The 19,941-nt window shown below is 42.1% G+C and overlaps 1 protein-coding gene across 1 annotated transcript in view; it reads left to right on the forward strand.

Moving 5' to 3' along the window:
- The window catches only part of gfra3 (GDNF family receptor alpha 3), a 38,875-nt gene extending 32,251 nt beyond the window's left edge, over nucleotides 1-6,624 (forward strand). Inside the window, exon 8 of the mRNA XM_061979610.2 lies at nucleotides 6,060-6,624. Coding sequence (XP_061835594.2) covers nucleotides 6,060-6,260 — 201 coding nt within the window. The 3' untranslated portion in view covers nucleotides 6,261-6,624. The remainder of the gene's footprint in view (nucleotides 1-6,059) is intronic.
- The last annotated feature ends 13,317 nt before the right edge of the window (nucleotides 6,625-19,941 follow it).

A 19,941-nucleotide genomic window follows, 5' to 3' on the forward strand; every position in this document is an offset into this window, starting at 1 on the left:
TAAAAGCTTTTTACAAAAATCTACTACTCTTGTTACGGCTCAGGCTCCTGCCAACGCCACTCATCCGTCTGTGCGCACCTCGGGACACGCCCACGGGTGCGCACATCCAGGGACGCGCCGCGCGCGTCTCCGCCCTGCTGCAGCCACCAGCTGCAATCACTCGCTGGCAATCTGCACACCTGCGACTGATCAGAGCGAGATCAATAAAGGACCAGTGGACCCAAGGATCGTCGCGGGAACTTAGTTTTTCTCATGGTGTACCTACCCTCCGTCGCCTGCGTCTCAATTTCCCCTGGATCTCCCTCTGGACTCCGACTGCTTCCTTCGTTCCTCGACCTCTTGCTCGCCCCTGGATTCTGACGCCTCGCTCTCGCCCCGGATCAGCTGTCTGCCCCCTGGACTTCCGCGTATCTCGTTCAACACGTTGGTAACACTCACTTCAGTTAAATTCTACACATAGTCTTACACCATTCCCTTTTGTATTCTAGTTCACACTCCATTTCCTTAGTTTAGTAATATTGTTTATTATTATTTATATATATATATATGTTGACTATATATATATAATAAATAATTGTATATACCGCCCCCTGGTGTCTGTTTGCCGTCACCCCCTCTCAGTAAACACAACAGTAAGTTCCCGCCAAAATTATTAAAGGACCTGACGGCACAGTTCCTTAGCCCCGCCCCCAGTGACTTTAGTTCCGCCCCCTGTGATTTTTTTTTTTTTTTTCTTTTTTCTGCCTCTTGTCCCATTCACCATGTCTTTTTCTTTTTTTCGCTCCACACCGGAGGAGTTTTCTTGTCCTGCCAAACTGTCATGGAAAGGCATGTTTAGCAGTGATGTGAGCAAGGAGGAATTTACCCGTCGCCTGGACACCCTCCTCCCACCCATAGTGACTGTTCCTCAGCCAGAGAGAAGCGTCTGGCATCCGCTTTCGGAGAGGGGGGGTAGTACTGGTGGCTGTGCTGATGGGGTGGCGCAGCTGCACCAAGACAGGCTACCCTCTGCCAGACTAATTCCACCTGTCTTCCGCTTTTCCCAGCCGCAACCACCAGCCCCCTGGCTAGCGTCTGAGCTAGCACCTGTCCCCTGGCTAGCGTCTGAGCTAGCACCTGTCCCCTGGCTAGCGTCTGAGCTAGCACCTGTCCCCGAGCTAGCGTCTGAGCTAGCACCTGTCCCCGAGCTAGCACTTGTCCCCGAGCTAGCGTCCGAGCTAGCACTTGTCCCCGAGCTAGCGTCAGAGCTAACACCAGTTCCTCGGCTAGCGTCAGAGCTAGCACCTGTCCCTCGGCTAGCGTCAGAGCTAGCACCTGTCCCCGAGCTAGCGTCCGAGCTAGCACCTGTCCCTCGGCTAGCGTCCGAGCTAGCACCTGTCCCTCGGCTAGCGTCCGAGCTAGCACCTGTCCCTCGGCTAGCGTCCGAGCTAGCACCTGTCCCTCGGCTAGCGTCCAAGCTAGCACCTGTCCCTCGGCTAGCGTCCGAGCTAGCACCTGTCCCTCGGCTAGCGTCCGAGCTAGCACCTGTCCCTCGGCTAGCGTCCGAGCTAGCACCAGCCCCTCGGCTAGCGTCCGAGCTAGCACCAGCCCCTCGGCTAGCGTCCGAGCTAGCACCAGCCCCTCGGCTAGCCTCCGAACTAACACCAGCCCCTCGGCTAGCCTCCGAGCTAGCACCAGCCCCTCGGCTAGCGTCCGAGCTAGCACCAGCCCCTCGGCTAGCCTCCGAGCTAGCACCAACCCCTCGGCTAGTCTCCGAGCTAGCACCAGTCTCCAGGCTGGCCCCCACGTCTCCACCAGCTCCCAGGCTGGCCCCCACGTCTCCACCAGCTCCCAGGCTGGCCCCCACGTCTCCACCAGCTCCCAGGCTGGCCCCCACGTCTCCACCAGCTTCCAGGCTGGCCCCCACGTCTCCACCAGCTCCCAGGCTGGCCTCGACTCCAGCACCTCGGCCTGCTCCGCCGACTCCAGCACCTCGGCCTGCTCCGCCGACTCCAGCACCTCGGCCTGCTCCGCCGACTCCAGCACCTCGGCCTGCTCCGCCGACTCCAGCACCTCGGCCTGCTCCGCCGACTCCAGCACCTCCGGCCTGCTCCGCCGACTCCAGCACCTCGGCCTGCTCCGCCGACTTCAGCACCTCGGCCAGCTCCTCAGCTGCCCTCCTCGTCTCCGGCTTTGACGTCTGCCGCTTCCACGGCGCCGATGACGTCTGCCGCTTCCACGCCGCCGATGACGTCTGCCGCTTCCACGCCGCCGATGACGTCTGCCGCTTCCACGCCGCCGATGACGTCTGCCGCTTCCACGCCTGCCTCGCCGATGACGTCTTCCTCCACGCCTGCCTCGCCGATGACGTCTTCCTCCACACCGCCGCCGATGTCATATCCTCGTTTCCGGCGAGACACACCATGGCGCCAATCACGTCCGCCTTCCCGACGGCCAAGATGGTGGCCGTCCCTTGGTCGCCCGCCTCGCCGGCTTCAGCGGCGTTCTTCTCGCCGCCGCCATCAGACTCGTCCTCGGTGGATTCGGGGACACTGGGGCCGGCGACCCACCACCAGTTCTCCCCTCCACCCTCCCTTGTTTCGTGAGTATGTTGGACATCTGGAATCTGTCCATAGGGGGGGGATACTGTTACGGCTCAGGCTCCTGCCAACGCCACTCATCCGTCTGTGCGCACCTCGGGACACGCCCACGGGTGCGCACATCCAGGGACGCGCCGCGCGCGTCTCCGCCCTGCTGCAGCCACCAGCTGCAATCACTCGCTGGCAATCTGCACACCTGCGACTGATCAGAGCGAGATCAATAAAGGACCAGTGGACCCAAGGATCGTCGCGGGAACTTAGTTTTTCTCATGGTGTACCTACCCTCCGTCGCCTGCGTCTCAATTTCCCCTGGATCTCCCTCTGGACTCCGACTGCTTCCTTCGTTCCTCGACCTCTTGCTCGCCCCTGGATTCTGACGCCTCGCTCTCGCCCCGGATCAGCTGTCTGCCCCCTGGACTTCCGCGTATCTCGTTCAACACGTTGGTAACACTCACTTCAGTTAAATTCTACACATAGTCTTACACCATTCCCTTTTGTATTCTAGTTCACACTCCATTTCCTTAGTTTAGTAATATTGTTTATTATTATTTATATATATATATATGTTGACTATATATATATAATAAATAATTGTATATACCGCCCCCTGGTGTCTGTTTGCCGTCACCCCCTCTCAGTAAACACAACAACTCTGCTTGCATGTCAGCAGACTGGGGTAGATCCTGCTGAAATCCTATGTATTGAATGAATAGAGAATCGTTTTTAATCGGGAAAATATCGTTTTTGAATCGAGAATCGCGTTGAATCGAAAAAAAAAAACGATTTAGAATCGAATCGTGACCCCAAAAATCGATATTGAATCAAATCGTGGGACACCCAAAGATTCGCAGCCCTATTGTATCGCGCATTTCTATCTTCAAGGTACTCAAAGCGCGTTGACACATTCACACACTGATGGCGGGAGCTGCCATGCAAGGCCCTAACCACAACCCATCAGGAGCAAGAGTGAAAGTTTTGGTCAAGGACGAGGACGGCGGAAGCTGGGGATTGAACCAGGAACCCTCAAGTTGCTGGCACGGACGCTCTACCAACCGAGGCACGCCGTCCCATTAGCAAGTTTCATGTTCCACACCTTGTTGGTGAAGTATGTGGAAATGTGAATATGCGGAAGAATATATATTCATATATATATTTCAATAATTTTATATATAGTAGATACAATAATAAATATATTGAATAATTGAATATTATGTCATACATTATGTATAATAATACATATACTTAAATAATATTTGATATAAAATAAATACAATTATAAATATATTTAAATTCTTCAAAATTATGTGATATATTTCATATAATAATCCATCCATCCATTTTCTACCGCTTATTCCCTTCGGGGTCGCGGGGGGCGCTGGAGCCTATCTCAGCTACAATCGGGCGGAAGGCGGGGTACACCCTGGACAAGTCGCCAGCTCATCGCAACATTGAAATTATTCAGTATTGTGTAATGATAAATAATAATGATACATAAATAAATAATAAATAATGGTGGTGTGAGGAGTTATTCCAGGATAGATTTTTCTATTTCAATTATAAGTTTGCCAGGAGGTCACAAGGAAGGTGCTTCCTTTTTACGGTCTCCAGAAAGAAAAGTTGCTGTTGGACCTCCTGTTGAGAGTTTTGGTGTTTATGTTTAGGTTCCTCTTACATGTGAACACTAAAAACTTCAAGTTGGTAACTGTTTGGTAAGATTTATGTCAGAATAATTGTATCTAAGTTATCACAAAACTTTGTGTTGCCATGAGTTCCCGGCGAGAGGACAAAAGCTGTCTTTCATCTTACCAATTCCCCTAAAATTCTCCTTGTGTTGTCCCTCAGCAGCTTTGATATTTGTCTGGGGGCCGGTATATCTATTTCTATGAACACTAATACAAAACCTCACAATAATGTTTGATTGAATGCTAAAAACGTTATGACAGACTGCCTTAAAAAACTTAATGGAATTTTAAATTTTTCTATGAATGATAAAACACTAAATATTGACCAAATATGAACGTCACACCCTCTTTCGATCGACACATTTTACAATCAGGTGAAACGCAACAAAAATGCAACAAACAGTGAAATATGAACGCGAAGGGTACAAAATAAACCCACCTACAATCTGATATATCTGATACATCACTAAGCTTTAGAACTTTGTTGTGAAAATCTCCTTCCGCGTCTGTGGAAACACTTCCCACCCACACTGCTTGGTGCCTCATCTGAGCTGCTGTGACGTAGATGACCATAGTAACTAATTAGATGACCATAGTAACTTATTAGATGACCATATTAACTAATTATATGACCATATTAACTAATTAGATTACCATAGTAACTAGTATATCATGCAAAAGCGCAGGTTCTAACCATTGAAAGACTTAGTATAGTTCAAGACTCACGGTCATTAGAAAACATGACTGCACATCATAATGGCAGCTACACTTTCCATCTTAAACATCTAAAAAACTTTAATTTTCCAAATTAGTGATTGTATTGCAAAAAAAAAAGAAAAAAAGAAAAAAAAAGGGATTACTCTCTATATGTGTATATGTATGTATGTATATATATATGTATGTATATATTTATATATATGTATGTGTGGGTATATATATATATATATATATATATATGTATCTGTTTATATTTATTTTATTTCTGATTACTATTATTATTAATGTATTATTTATTTTTCTTTTTTTTTTTTTTTGCTTTTTTTTCTTTGTTTATTTAATTGATGTATTTCTTTCTTTTTTGGGGGGGTGGGGGTATGGGTGGGATATAAACAAAAATATCTTGACATTTAGGGCAGACAATAGATATATGATTTATGTGAATATGATGTAATGGATAGGAATGTCTGAGGCTGGATGTCAATAAAAAAAAAAAAAAAAAAAAAAACATCTAAAAAAAAATATTTGGGAATGTCCGACGGGCTAGATTAAAAAGCTTAACGGACCACATGTGGCCCCCGGGCCTTAATTTGCCCACATCTGCCATAGACCATCAGTCCAGGCAGTAGCTTCTGATCCACAGATTAATCTAAAAGTCTAAACGTGGTTAGAGTGTCCGTCCTGAGATCGGTAGGTCGTGAGTTCAAACCCCGCCCGAGTCATACCAAAGACTATAAAAATGGGACCCATACCTCCCTTTCCTCCCTCCCTACCTCCAGCATCAAGGGTTGGAATTGGGGGTTGAATCACCAAAAGGATTACCGAGCGGGGCCACCGCTGATACTTACTGCTCCCCTCACCTCCCAGGGTAAAATGCAGAGGGTAATTTCACCACACCTAGTGTGTGTGTGACTATCAGTGGTACTTTAACTTAACTTTAATTTGAGCTGCTAGTTGAGTGAGTTGCTTGTGTATGCAAATAAGTCTTGTCTTACACAACAAACAACAATAGCATGAATTGTTTTAACTGAATAAAAATGTCATTTATTTGGAAACTAAATTGTTTGTTCCTGCTTGTCAGGTGGAGGAAAACGAGCAAGGGGATGAATCCACACAAAGAAAGGAGGAAGATGAATTTAGTGTCATCCCGCAGTACTCGGGGAAGTCCACCGTGGCCAACCTGAGACCTCCTGTACACGGCGGTGTTGTTTCCATCGCTGTTGTCTCCTTTGAACTCCTTCTACTTATGCTGCCTTTTTCTGCTGCGCTGAGTTGGCAATAAAGCGAAGACTGAACACACGCTGAGAGGACAAAAGAAAAGAAAAGTCGGTACGGGAACCTTTCTGGGTCAGGACCGTTTTTGTATTATTTTCGACTTTTGTCTCCCTGGCAACAACAGTCGAGGTGCCCTGAAACTATATTTTTATGAGAACGAAATCTGACAACTTCACCTCGTTGTTGTCATGTGCACTGCAAATTATTTGCCACTTCTAGAAATGTCCCTAGTTTTAAGACCTATTTACCTATTTTTAGTCACTGACTTTACATCATAATCCTAATTTTAGCATGAATAATATTTTTTTCTATTCTATCTTAAATATGTTAAAATTTATAAAATAAATAACTATTCCAATAATATATTTTGTTTTTCCCACATAAAAAAAATGTAGTTTAAAGATGCAAGTGGAATAATGCTTGTTTTCAGAATAAAATACTTATTTATATCTTAAAAGTTCTGCTAATTTCTAGATATACAAATCTTAATTTAAGGTATTTTATGAAGTAAAATTAACTAGCTGCTTTGACAGATTATTTGACGCTATTTTTAAAGCATTTTTTTGCCCTAAATTCGTGTTGTTGTTTTTTTATCTTATATTTTGTCAGTTCTTTCTTGCAGTGCGGACAAGTTAACCTCTATTTTTACACAGACGTCACCATCTGTCACTTATAACACGTTCTAGTGACTTCTGTGACCACTAGGGATGATGTTTGATAAGAAATTATCGAGTTCGAGCCCATTATCGAATCCTCTTATCGAACCGATTCCTTATCGATTCTCTTATCGAATCCAGATAGGTTGTTGTATATGGAAAAAACCACAATATTTGGTTTAACAAAAGCTTACTTTTATTTTATGATAAAAATAAAAATAAAAAAAATTAAAAAATATTGACTGTTTCCCCACTAAAAAAGGGGGGCGTTTTTTCCGGTCCATTATTTTTGCTGCTTGTGTGACATCACAGGAAATGACGTAGCTCAGTCTAATGACTGAGCTACGTCATTTCCTGTGATGTCCCACAGGGCATTTCTTGTGGGACGGGATTCGTTCCCAGGGATTCGAATAAAGAAGCAACTCTTTTTCTTTACTATAGTGGCCTCGATAACGGGAACCGGTTCTCAAAAAGGGATTCGAGTCCACGGAATCGGTTCTTTTCTTATCGAACGGTTCTTTTCTTATCGAACAACCGGGAGAAACGGTTTCGAACATCATCCCTAGTGACCACGCCCCCAAACACACGTGCTTCATTATGTAACATGTGCAGATTATTGACAATAGCGAGCATGTTGAAATGATTCTTAACGCGTGAGTGACATAAAACATGAAATAGTTGAAAACAAGTTCATCAAAGCTTCTCGTCAGACAAAACGATGTAGTTGATGAAAATAACATTCCTGACATACTTTGTTTATTACATCAGGTCATGAAACATAATTTTATTCATGCATGATTTATTGTAAAGTCACATATAACATGAAGGATTGCGATCATATTAAGTTGCACGAAATGTTCCAAACTTAAAGTACCCCCATCAGCGCGAACGAGACCTTTCCGATGGTATAACATATGCGGGGGTTTGTTGGCCGGTTTGTCTCGCATTGCTCTCAGCAGAATAAGATAGAAGTACTAAAATAAAGTTTGAAGTATGAGGAATAATAATATGGGCTGCTTAGCAGCATATGAATGGGCGCTTGCACTGCAGCAGGCCCATAATTAAATATTTAAAATATTTACTACTATTGGCTTTGGTTTAAATCATTTGGTTGTTGCCCTTAAAGCTCTCCTGTGTCTACAAAAGAATTTGCTGAGTTTGAAAACAATAACAAAAACAACTACCGTATTTTTCGGACTATAAGTCGCAGTTTTTTTCATAGTTTGGCCGGGGGTGCGACTTATACTCAGGAGCGACTTATGTGTGAACCTATTAACACATTACCATAAAATATCTAATAATATTATTTAGCTCATTCACATAAGAGACTAGGCGTATAAGATTTCATGGGATTTAGCGATTAAGAGTGACAGATTGTTTGGTAAACGTATAGCATGTTCTATATGTTATAGTTATTTGAATGACTCTTATCATAATATGTTACGTTAACATACCAGGCACGTTCTCAGTTGGTTATTTATGCCTCATATAACGTACACTTATTCAGCCTGTTGTTCACTATTCTTTATTTATTTTAAATTGCCTTTCAAATGTCTATTCTTGGTGTTGGGTTTTATCAAATACATTTTCCCAAAAAATGCGACTTATATATGTTTTTTTCCTTCTTTATTATGCATTTTGGCCGGTGCGACTTATACTCTGGAGCGACTTATACTCCGAAAAATACGGTAAATATATTTTGATAATTAAAAATACTGGTCTACAATAAATAAAAAAACACTGATCTAACCATTGTAGCATTGTCCAAATAATGATATTATACTTGGTGTCGTTACTGTCACTATATGTATCGATCCGTCCACCTCTGTTTACTTTCAAGAGTTCTAGCTTGTGGTTAGCATGTCCTCCTACGGTGTGTAGTGAAGCATATTTAGATATTCCTCGTCCTCCAGTGATGATAACTGCAAGAAACATAGTGTGTTTGCCGCCATGGAGGTGAAGATTGCGGACTTAGAAGTGGCTTTACACTGTGGAGGGACATTAGCCGCTAGCAAGAATGCTACATTGCGTTGAAGACATGCTCAGTCCCTTGTCACCATCGAATTTGGGGCAAGCAGCTAGAATGTGTCATCAACATGCATTGTCACAATATAACAATGGTATTAAAGATACAAGTTGCTTTATTTGTCATTGCACTTAAAAAGTACAACACAACTTGTTTACAGTTAACCCGTCCAAAAAAACAGAAAAACAATATGACAGGGGGTCGGCAGACAGGAGGCTGATGAGGCGCCACATGGGCGGCGCCCTATACAAAATTGGAAAAAGAATAAAGAAAAAAAAGCCACTACCTAACTGCTGTTGTAGGGGTTGCAATGTGGGACTTGGGGGAAAAAACAATCACACATTACGATATACAACTCAAGACTTGCAACGGGGAGATGGAGGCGGGATTACAACACAGGCAGCCAGAAGCAGCGAAGGCTTGGAATGGGGGGAGGGTGTGTGTGTGTGTGTGTGTGTGTGTGTGTGTGTGTGTGTGTGTGTGTGTTATAGTGTCCATAAGCCTGAGAAGTCGCTTCGTCTGACATCACCATCTTGGTGCCTCAGTCCGCAGAGTGTTGACGTTGCGATAACACAGCGGGTTGCTATGGAGACGACCGTGATCTTCATCCAAAATAGAAGTCAACAATAGGCAGGTGTCCATGAGGGACGTGGGTGAGGAACGTCAGCGCGGCGCTATCGTCTGCCAAAAATTTATATCACTTATATCGCATATTGTCTATATTGTGCGACCCTAGTTGCTACTCAGTTACACACGGTTGTTTCTGGAAATATTTGTTATAAACCTTGCAGTCTATTGGTTAACATCATGGAGGAAACTTTATTACTTGGGTCCCAGTACGGCTGATGCTGACCTTCATATGTTAATTTTTCATTTTCTTTTCTTGCAGGTTTTGCAATCTTGTATCTATATTTTCTGTGTTTATTGACTACTTACACTGTACACAAAGGAAATGACGAATCAGCAGACAAGAACACGAAGCTGAGAGACAGAAAACACCGATTTATGGGCGATAGTTGATCGCTTCAGTTTTGTCGTAATCTTCGGTGATGTTGTGTGTGTTTACAATTCCACATGTAGGTGTGGCTTATGTATAACATCGTTTTCACCCAGTGATGTGTTCCCGTGTGGACGTGAGTATTGTCGACCTGACGCGCGACATATTAGAGATAAAACCCCACAAAGGTTCCCGTGTGGACGGGCCTGGTATTCGCTTGACAAAATGTTCAATGATTCCAGTCAAGTGCAAAGAAGCTACATGATAATATGTGACTGTATCATCACATGACTGACTGTGTGTGTCTTCTTATCTCCAGCACTTTGTTCTGCATGATCTATTAAACCTAACTTTCTGTCCCACTGTCCTCTCTGCTTGACAAATACACACATTACAACGACAACAAAGTTATCCAGTTTATGTGACTTGTGTGGGATTTTTTTTCACGTCGTTCAGTCCCGTTTATTTATTTATATCGCACATTTAAAAACAACCCCAGTTGGCCAAAGTGCTTTACAGACATAAGAAACAATTAATTGGAAACAAAAAAAGGACACTTTGTGTCATATTTACATGGTAACACAGAAGGATGAATAAAATACAATAGTAAAATATACCTTGAAATAAATGCAGAATATATCACCTAAAGTACTCAAATGTAATACCGTATTTTTCGGACTATAAATCGCAGTTTTCTTCATAGTTTGGCCGGGGGTGCAACTTATACTCAGGAGCGACTTATGTGTGAAATTATTAACACGTTACCGTAAAATATCAAATAATATTATTTAGCTCATTCACGTAAGAGACTAGACGTATAAGATTTCATGGGATTTAGCGATTAGGAGTGACAGATTGTTTGGTAAACGTATAGCATGTTCTATATGTTATAGTTATTTGAATGACTCTTACCATAATATGTTACGTTAACATACCAGGCACGTTCTCAGTTGGTTATTTATGCGTCATATAACGCAGTGATTTTCAACCACTGTGTCGTGATATATTGCCTGGTGTGCCGTGGGAAATTATGCAACTTCACCTAATTGGTCCAAAAAATATTTTTTGCAAATCAATAATCATAATAATGTGACATTGTCTAGTGCCTGTGCTGTGTAGAGCTTGGCAGGGTAACCATGTAATACTCCATGTCAGTAGGTGGCAACAGGTAGTTAATTGCTTTGTAGAAGTCGGAACGCGTCGAGGATGGTTTGTCGTGATCCCAATAGGCAGAGCACAGCGGGAGACAGCGTGCAGGTAAAAAGGTATGTAATGCTTAAACCAAAAATCAACAAAAGGCAAGTCCCGCTAGGAAAAGGCACTGAAGCATATGGATGGCTATGTAAAACAAAAGTAAAACTGAACTGGCTACAATGTCAACAAAAACAGAATGCTGGACGACAGCAAAAACTTACAGCGTGTGGAGCAAAGACGGCGTCCACAAAGCACATCCCGTTCATGACATGACAATCAACAATGTCCCCTCAAAGAAGGATAGCGTACGCACAACTTAAATAGTCTTGATTGCGAAAACAAAGCAGGGGCGGGCAATAGCGCTCAAAGGAAGGCGTGAAGCTGCTACAGGAGAACACCAACAAAACAGGAAGGGTCACCAAAATAACAGCGCAAGACAGGAACTAAAGCAATACACACAGGAAACAACAACAAACTCAAAATAAGGCACGACAACCTGGTGGGGTTTAAGTTTTTAACCTTTTCTGCTGGTGGTGTGCCTCTGTATTTTTTTTATGAAAGAAATGTGCCTTGGCTCAAAAAAGGTTGAAAAACACTGATATAACGTACACTTATTCAGCCTGTTGTTCACTATTCTTTATTTATTTTAAATTGCCTTTCAAATGTATATTCTTGGTGTTGGGTTTTATCAAATATATTTCCCCCAAAAATGCGACTTCTACTCCAGTGCGACTTATATATATGTTTTTTTCCTTCTTTATTATGCATTTTCGGCAGGTGCGACTTATACTCCGGTGCGGCTTATACTCCGAAAAATACGGTACATAATTAAAAAAGGATGGAACAAGAAATAAAAACAAGCAAGATATTCTGCCTAACTGGATTTGAACGCCAGGGAGTTATGAAACAGACAAAGCCACGTGGACATAAATTCAAGGAACTTTATTGTCCAATGATATTGTCAGATATGACTGCAGTCTGAACGTTCAGGTCACGTTCAGCCGACACATACGTCATTAAATGTGAATGATGGACGAAGGATCAGAAAAACAGTCTGTGGTGAAAAGATGCTTTAGAAGTGATAAAGTATAAGAGAACTTATGTCAATGTCCCACCGTCCTGCTTTCTCAGTACATACATCACCAGTGTCCCATAAACTATCATGGCGAATATTCTCACACTGTTCAATCATCCTCAATCTCCTACGTGAAATAATAAATGTTGACTGCAGTTGCACAATGTTTACTTCTGTGAACACAGGGCTCATGTACGTCACTTCACGCCTTCATATTACAGTAGGAGGGGCATTAATATGGCCCCACTTGTCGATGGTACCTGAAGCATGAAACATGGCAAATTGGGGGTTTGCACTATCTACTTTAGCCAACAGATGGCAGTAGAGTGTTGGATACCTTTAAAATGTGTTTTGTGGCGATTCCAACTTTGACGTCAGTTGTTATATAGAGTGGCATTTTCATCATTTTCAGCAGACTGCATTGCAAAATGATTAACCCCCCTTTGCTCCTCTGACGGGAGGTCTACCCAGGAATACACAAATACACTGACAGGATGAGGAGCAAAGCTCAGAGGATTCTGGCAGACGACTCACATCCTCTGTGCTCATGAAGTCAGGGAGGCGCTATAGAGCTCCACTGGCCAAAGGCCTTTTTAAAAAGTTTTTCAGCCCAAACGCCATTCCTTTTCTTTATGTGACAAAGTGAACATATCCACATGTTTGACCTGAACTGCATTACTTTTATGTTTTACTGATACTCTTTTGTATCAGCTTATCTTAACTTTCATTCCTGTTTGAACCTAACCTCTGTTCTTATTGTCTGTTCATCATCATCTCGTTCCATCTTCTCACTGAAGGTTGGAGGTCATGGTTCGCCAGTAGCACCGGTTTCGAGCTGTTATTTTACAGTCCTGTTAGCATTCATTATTCCATGTTGTTATCAACCCATTTGCGTCTTGGTCTTCCCATTTTCCTTTTCCCTTCTACTTTCCCCTCTAGAAGTTGAGTTTGAAACAGATTATGTCTGATTGTGTGCCCAAAGAACATGTTTTTCCTTTCCATAATGTTGATTAAGAGTGTTCTATGTTGGTTTGCCATTGTTAGTACTTCTTCATTGGTTTTTCATTCTTTCCAGGATACTTTTAACATTCTATGTGTACATGTACATCACATCTCAAATGATTCCAGTCTTTTTGCAATTGATTTAGTTATTGTCCAGGTTTCAGATCCATATAATAAAGTAGATGTTACATAGCACTTAAGTATTTTGAGTCTTCACTGTAAGGCTATTTTCCTTAATGTTGAAACTGAGCACATATTACTGAATGCCCTTTTAGCTATTGGCTATTCTATTCTATTTAATGTATTTCTCACATTAACCCTCTATTGATATGGTCTGTCCTAAATACTTAAATTCTTCAACTTGTTACCGGTACATATTTTTACCATCTATTTGAATATGAATTGAGGGCATGTTCATAACTTTTATGGACAGAATTTCTAGGCGCAGTCAAGGCGTTGAGGGGATCTGGTTTGGTGGCTGCAGGATTAGGTCTCTGCTTTTTGCAGATGATGTGGTCCTGATGGCTTCATCTGGCCAGGATCTTCAGCTCTCACTGGATCGGTTCGCAGCCGAGTGTGAAGCGACTGGGATGAGAATCAGCACCTCCAAGTCCGAGTCCATGGTTCTCGCCCGGAAAAGGGTGGAGTGCCGTCTCCGGGTTGGGGAGGAGATCTTGCCCCAAGTGGAGGAGTTCAAGTACCTCGGAGTCTTGTTCACGAGTGAGGGAAGAGTGGATCGTGAGATCGACAGGCGGATCGGTGTGGCGTCTTCAGTAATGCGGACGCTGTATAGATCCGTTGTGGTGAAGAGGGAGCTGAGCCGGAAGGCAAAGCACTCAATTTACCGGTCGATCTACGTTCCCATCCTCACCTATGGTCATGAGCTTTGGGTTATGACCGAAAGGACAAGATCACGGGTACAAGCGGCCGAAATGAGTTTCCTCCGCCGGGTGGCGGGGCTCTCCCTTAGAGATAGGGTGAGAAGCTCTGCCATCCGGGAGGAGCTCAAAGTAAAGCCGCTGCTCCTCCACATCGAGAGGAGCCAGATGAGGTGGTTCGGGCATCTGGTCAGGATGCCACCCGAACGCCTCCCTAGGGAGGTGTTTAGGGCACGTCCGACCGGTAGGAGGCCGCGGGGAAGACCCAGGACACGTTGAGAAGACTATGTCTCCCGGCTGGCCTGGGAACGCCTCGGGGTCCCACAGGAAGAGCTGGACGAAGTGGCTGGGGAGAGGGAAGTCTGGGCTTCCCTGCTTAGGCTGCTTCCCCCGCGACCCGACCTCGGATAAGCGGAAGAAGTTGGATGGATGGATTGAGGGCATGTTGATGTTCTTCCTTGTAATATGTGTGGTCTTGGTCTTTTTTGTATTCATTTTCATTCCATATATTTATCCTGCATTGTTGATGGTATGCGATAGTTTCTGCAGATCGTTTTCATTTTCGGCAAGTAGTGCAGTGTCATCTGCGTATTGTTGCCGTTTTGGCCGCTTATAGAAACTCCTCTCAGATGTTCAATGCTTTTAAAGATTTGTTCAGTGTAGATATTAAACAGGGATGGGGATAGAAAGCATCCTTGTCACCAGGGCCGGCCCGTGGCATAGGCCGTATAGGCAAATGCTAAGGGCGCCGTCCATCAGGGGGCGCCACGCAAGTGCCACAAATGTTGGAGAGAAAAAAAAAAAAAGAGAGAAAAAAAGGTGGTACTATTATTTCTAAATACAAAAAATAATCCCACGTTAATTAAAATGCAAAGTAAAGCCTATTTAATAGAAATATTATTTGTTACAACATTCCCCCCCCCCCCCCCCCCCCCCCCACGGTGCGCCCCCTCCCTTCCCGTATCATGACTCTTTTTGGACGTCACCACATCAAAAAATCAACACAAGATGTCAAAACGGCCAAAACTGTCAGGTGCCCAGGGAAGAAAAATAAATAAAATCTTGCCTAGGGCGCCAGATTGGTTAGGGCCTGCTTGTCACACACCTCTCTTTAAATTTATTGCACTAGAAAAGCCACTTTCAGATCTAATCTATGCATTTTGTGTCCAGTATAAATGTATGATGAGTTTGATTATGTATTTATCTCTGGTGGTAGTCTGTAATACTTCTATAATTTTTTCATGATTGACTCGATCAAAAGCCTTCTCATAATCGATGAAACAGATGTATATGTCTTTGTCCAAATCAAGATATAATCCCATAATGATATCCTGGTATCTTCAATTATTGAATCTTCAATAATTGAAGATACTGTACCTTCTCTTGTTCCTTTTCCAAATCCGCTTTGTGTATCTGATATTTAGTTAGTTTTATTCAGTTCATCATATGCAATAGTAGCTTCAATGTGTGGTTTATCAAACTTAATGTTCTATATTCATTGCATTTGGTTGTCCTTGGTTTATTTGGAAGTCTTTCAAAGATGGATTTATTCATGTTCTCAGGTATATAACCTGTTTTGTATATTAAGTTCATTAAATTTAAAATACGATCAGTTCCTGAATTGCTTAGAGCATTCAGCCTTTCTGCTGAAACCCCGTCAATTCCTTTTGCCCTTCCATTTTTTCATTCTCCTGACTGCCCATTCAAGTTCTTCCTTTAAGAATTGAAGATAGTCCTCACCATTTTCTCTTTCTACTCTTGGTGGCAATCCTCTTTGATCATTGTGCGGTTCCTGAATGTATTCCCTCCATCTTTCTACAATGTCTCCATTTTCAAAGAGCATTCTTCCACTTTTGTCTTCAATACACTTGCTGCCAATTTTCTTTTTGAATTTACCCGTCATAGTTCTTTTCTTGTGCAATTCTTTTCTACGATGTTTTGGTATCCAGTTTCTCAATCTCTTCACATTTCTTGGCCCACCATCTTTATTTGGTTTCTTTAAAAGATTGTTTATTTCATTGTTTAGTTGATGGTATATTGCTGGCTCTGCATTCTATACTATTTGTCTCATTTTCCATTTGACTTAGAATCTCTGCTGTTATCCATTCTTTTTTGGCTCATTTTTCCATTGTAGGAAGAATGTTTGCTGCTGCTCCAGCCTTTGATTGTTTTATTCCATTCATGCACAATCTCTCCTTCTTCAGTTTGTTTGGGATTTTCAACAGTTAACGAGTTGTAGATGTTTTCTACTTCAACATTGTATCTTCATATCAGTATTGTATGTTTCATTGTTTCTAGCTTTACTGATCTTCTATAATTTTATTTGAATTTTGAATTTGAAAAAGACAATTTTCCACCTCGGTGGTCAATAAAGATTTATTCTATTTTAGTCCAATCAAATGGGGCCATGGAAATGCCTTCACGACATACATAGAAGTTGCATATTTTTTTTGGTAATGTAAAAGGACAACATAAAAAGATCTGATTTAACAAAACATCAGAATAGGCCTCATACCCTGCAGTATGAACGTCGCCTAAGTAGCAATTGTTAGTACATAACGCAATGAGTAAAATATTGTTTACTTTGTCGGCGAGTCTTATTGGCAGTGGGGGACGCTGAGGTGGAAGGCACAGGAAGTCATGTGATACTGTTTTAAGGATCTTGCTTGTTTTGCTAGTTAACTTTCAAGAATTGAGGGTAAGATATGTATACATACATACAAACCCATGTTCACCACTGTGTTACATGGCCTTTCCTTTTAACAACACTCAGTAAACGTTTGGGAACTGAGGAGACACATTTTTTAAGCTTCTCAGGTGGAATTCTTTCCCATTCTTGCTTGATGTACAGCTTAAGTTGTTCAACAGTCCGTGGGTCTCCGTTGTGGTATTTTAGGCTTCATAATGCGCCACACATTTTCAATGGGAGACAGGTCTGGACTAAAGGCAGGCCAGTCTAGTACTCACACTCTTTTACTATGAAGCCACGTTGATGTAACACGTGGCTTGGCATTGTCTTGCTGAAATAAGCAGGGGCGTCCATGGTAACGTTGCTTGGATGGCAACATATGTTGCTCCAAAACCTGTATGTACCTTTCAGCATTAATGGCGCCTTCACAGATGTGTAAGTTACCCATGTCTTGGGTACTAATACACCCCCATACCATCACAGATGCTGGCTTTTCAACTTTGCGTCTATAACAATCCGGATGGTTCTTTTCCTCTTTGGTCCGGAGGACACGACGTCCACAGTTTCCAAAAACAATTTAAAATGTGGACTCGTCAGACCACATAACACTTTTCTACTTTGTATCAGTCCATCATAGATGAGCTCAGGCCCAGCGAAGCCGACGGCGTTTCTGGGTGTTGTTGATAAACGGTTTTCGACTTGCACAGGAGAGTTTTAACTTGCACTTACAGATGTAGCGACCAACTGTAGTTACTGACAGTGGGTTTCTGAAGTGTTCCTGAGCCCATGTGGTAATATCCTTTACACACTGATGTCACTTGTTGATGCAGTGCAGCCTGAGGGATCGAAGTTCACAGGCTTAGCTGCTTATGTGCAGGGATTTCTCCAGATTGCAATGGCTGGTTGAGAAAGTTTTGTCTTAAACTGTTCAACAATTTGCTCACGCATTTGTTGACAAAGTGGTGACCCTCGCCCCATCCTTGTTTGTGAATGACTGAGCATTTCATGGAATCTACTTTTATACCCAATCATGGCACCCACCTGTTCCCAATTTGCCTGTTCACCTGTGGGATGTTCCAAATAAGTGTTTGATGAGCATTCTTCAACTTTATCAGTATTTATTGCCACCTTTCCCAACTTCTTTGTCACGTGTTGCTGGCATCAAATTCTAAAGTTATTGATTATTTGCAAAAAAAAAAAGTTTATCAGTTTGAACATCAAATATGTTGTCTTTGTAGTATATTCAACTGAATATGGGTTGAAAATGATTTGCAAATCATTGTATTCCGTTTATGTTTACATCTAACACAATTTCCCAACTCATATGGAAACGGGGTTTGTACATGCATACATATGTACTACCATCGTCAATTGAGCATTATTATTATCTTCATACTATTATAGGTTGAGTAGTACTAACATCCACATTAGCATGCTGACTATGTGTGTTATCATTATTATCAACAATATATATATATATATATATATATATATATATATATATATTTTTTTTTTCATAACTTAATGTGATAGAAATAGTAATATGTGATACATATTTCTTAATATTATTACTGTGAATATTATTATTACTATAATTATAGTGTCAGCACTGTATTTGTCACAGTGGCACATGGTTGAGCTTGTGGCATGGAGGCGACGTGCAGGATAAAAAGCTGTAATGAGGCATAAAACATGTTGCACAGCGTGGATGACAGGAGTGGACCATATGAGTGGAAAATGTAAACAACATGCTCAATTTAGCATCTAGAAAAACACTTGAAGAGGAGGAGAACTTGGTCCCTTACGTGTATTCATTTAATCTCCAATAAAGTTCACCATGTCGTCAGTTTTCAGATTATTTCACAGTGTGATTATTTAAAGCAAATACATGCAATTCCCTCTTGTCCGCAAGAAGGGAAAGGGAGATATCCTGCCACCTTTGTGCTCTCCTTCTCCACAAAGTCTGATAAACTGTTTCAAAGGGGGGGTTTGGCTGTCTTTGTCCCATCTGAGTGCGGTTTCCATTGTAACTGCTCTTCCGCTGGCTTATCTTGATAATTATTGCTGCTCACAAACAGTGTTCAAAATAACAGCGTTACATAATAACTGCGTTAGTAACGCTGTTCCTTTTACTAGTAACGAGTAATCTAATTAATTACTTTTTGGTTCGTTACAACAGCGTTAGTGATGGCTTGACGTAACGTGGCACGTTACTTTTGATGTGGTTTTATGTCGACAACAACAGCAAGTTCACTGCAGGAAATATGTTTTTTTTTACGAGTGAAAGCAACCAGCAGCACCGCACTAAAATTAACTTGATAACAAATAGGAAGAGTCACCATTGCACTGTGACACAGCAGACAACAGAATACGCACACATACACAATGGGAATATTGAGCAACAAATCAATGATTGAAGTGACAAACTGACCATCCAAACAATACACCGTTTGTTGACAAGAAGATATGACAGCCATCGAAGCACATTCAATCTCTTTATTAAGCAGAGGCAACACAATCCGGTGAAAAGATTCAAAAGAGCTGGCATGAGAGCTGCTAACTGCTAAAGCTAAAAAACACAGCTTCGTAGAAACCCTCGATGACGTCACACGTCACTAGGCAACATCTCCCGCCTTTTAAAAAGCACTGACTCCGCACACTGGGCTCTTATAGATATTTACAGTTGTTTTTTAAGTAACGTATAAAAATGACGTTCCCTAGTAATTGATTACATTTAATAAAGAGTAATTCCGTTAGTAAATCAATTACTTTGTTGGTAAAGTAACAAGTAACTATAATCAATTACTTTTTAAAAGTTTTTCAGAACACTGCTCGCAAATACCTAACACCTTTTTGTCAGGGCTGTAATGTGTGTGTTACTTTAAAACTAACCATTTAGAGAAATACCTAATGATATGATGTAAAAACTAGATGATAGTCAGCATGCAGATATGATGGGAGTATCAATACATCATTTCATTAGGGGCATGTGTATACTCGCAATATGTGTAGTTATATTCAAATCCTTTACACTCCTAACAGTAAGAGTCCTGAATCCAGAAGGAGATCTGTATCAGCCCCAAAATGTAATCACTTGATCTTTATCCCATTTCTGACATTTTCTGAAAGTTTCATCAAAATCTATCAATAACTTTGAGCTATCTAAAGCGG

The sequence above is a fragment of the Nerophis lumbriciformis genome, linkage group LG19 (assembly GCF_033978685.3).
Source record: "Nerophis lumbriciformis linkage group LG19, RoL_Nlum_v2.1, whole genome shotgun sequence".
Lineage (NCBI taxonomy): Eukaryota > Metazoa > Chordata > Actinopteri > Syngnathiformes > Syngnathidae > Nerophis > Nerophis lumbriciformis.